Below are 1,808 nucleotides of genomic sequence, written 5' to 3'. Positions count from 1 at the left end.
CAAGCAATCCTCCTGCCTCAGCCTCCCAAAGTGCTGAGATTACAGGAGTGAGCCACTGCACCTGGCGCCAATTCCTCCGCTTTTTTTTTTTTTTTTTTTAGACGGAGTCTTGCTCTGTCACCCAGGCTGGAGTGCAGTGGCACAATCTCGGCTCACTGCAAGCTCCACCTCCTGGTTCAAGCAATGCTCCTGACTCAGCCTCCCCAGTAGCTGGGACTGCAGGCACCCGCCACCACACCTGGCTAATTTTTTGTATTTTTAGTAGAGATGGAGTTTCACCATGTTAGCCAGGATGGTCTCCATCTCCTGACCTCGTGATCCGCCAGCCTCGGCCTCCCAAAGTGCTGGGATTACAGGCATGAGCCACCGGGCCCTGCCCCGAGCCCCCTTTTTTTAAGGACCCCAGTCCTTGAATTGAGGCCCACCCTATTCCAAGATGACATCCTCTGAACTAATCCCATTTGTAATGATCCTATTTCCAAATCAGATCATCTTCTGGTCCTGGGGGTTAGGATGTGAATTTATGGATGGGGCGGGGGGTGCCGCGATTTGCTCCCTAACACTCCTCTTCCCCCAGTTCACCATGTGAACCCCTAGTCCTTGTGTGTGGGGATGAAAATCCCAGGCGAGGTCACCAAGTGGGAAGCAGCAGCTTTTGACTTTTACATCAAGCGACCCAGGGGTCGGCGTGGCCCAGGAAGTACAAACAGGGGTAGAAGGTGGTCCTCAGAGTAGAGCCCCAAATTCCTCTCCCTATTGGGCGGGGGCCAGGAGAAGAGGTGACATCGGTGTCTGAAACAGCTGCTACAGATGGCTCAGCGTCCTCTCAAAGGGGCCAGGTCACCCACCTGTCTGCGGGAGATCGGCCGGAATCCGATTGGGAGAAAAGAGGTGGAAAAAACCCCACAAACCCCACCGCGCCCAGCAGAAGAGCCCCAGAAGGCGCGAGGGGCGCGGCGGGGCCACCCGGGGCTCAGAGGCTGCCCTCATCCAGCATCCGGCCCAGGCCCTCGCAGATCCTGCGCAGGTGGGAGCGGTAGGGCTCAGCGGGGCCGTAGAGCGCGGCCAGGAAGTCGCAGTCGGCCAGGTGGCCGAACACGTGGTTGATGCGGCCGTGGGACTTGGCGGTCAGGTGGGGGCCCACTGCCTGGTGCAGCAGGTCGCGGCACTCGAGCAGCCCGGCGGCCAGCACGCGCCGGTCAAAGGTGAAGTCCACCTGCTGGAAGCTGACGGCCGTCATGGCCAGGCAGCGCGCCCGGTGGCGGAAGCGCCGCAGCAGCGCCAGCTCCTCCCCGCCCAGCTGGTCCCCGCGCAGCAGCAGCCCCAGCTTCAGGGCCACCTTCACCAGGTTCTTGAGCATCTTCTGGGCCTCCTTGCGGCTGCGTGTGAACTCCCTGGTGGCGCGGTACAGCTCGTCCAGCACCTCGCTGCTGGTGTCATCCACCAGCACGGCCACCACTGCCTTAGATGCCATCTTACTCAAGAGCTTCTTCTGCGCCTGCAGAGCCAGACTCTTGGTGCTGAAGGTGTCCATGGCCTGCGGGGGACAGGGACCAGCCATCAGTTTCGCACGGTTGGGGCACTCACACAGAAGAGGTGACACCACCACAGACCCCAGAGGGCCTAACAGAATGTGTTTCTTTAAAAAGTGTCATGCTGCAGGCCGGGCGCGGTGGCTCAAGCCTGTAATCCCAGCACTTTGGGAGGCCGAGACGGGCGGATCACGAGGTCAGGAGATCGAGACCATCCTGGCTAATACGGTGAAACCCTGTCTCTACTTAAAATACAAAAAACTAGCCGGGCAACGA

General features: G+C 59.7%; 1 protein-coding gene across 1 annotated transcript; it reads right to left on the bottom strand.

The window, feature by feature from the left end:
- Positions 1-445: 445 nt before the first annotated feature.
- TNFAIP8L1 (TNF alpha induced protein 8 like 1) lies at positions 446-1,651 on the bottom strand. Its single transcript, XM_017866364.1, has one exon. It carries the CDS (start codon positions 1,559-1,561, stop codon positions 974-976), a length of 588 nt encoding a protein of 195 aa, XP_017721853.1. The 5' UTR covers positions 1,562-1,651; the 3' UTR covers positions 446-973.
- Positions 1,652-1,808: the final 157 nt, after the last annotated feature.

This window comes from Rhinopithecus bieti, unplaced genomic scaffold, assembly GCF_001698545.2.
Source record: "Rhinopithecus bieti isolate Rb0 unplaced genomic scaffold, ASM169854v2 scaffold_43056, whole genome shotgun sequence".
Taxonomy (NCBI): Eukaryota; Metazoa; Chordata; class Mammalia; order Primates; family Cercopithecidae; genus Rhinopithecus; species Rhinopithecus bieti.
The sequence above is the reverse complement of the archived record's forward strand: the minus strand, read 5'-3'. Positions and strand labels throughout refer to the sequence as shown.

Excerpts from the sequence above, each read along its gene's own strand:
- TNFAIP8L1 (XM_017866364.1), bottom strand. The coding sequence starts at position 1,561 with ATGGCTGGTCCCTGTCCCCCGCAGGCCATGGACACCTTCAGCACCAAG.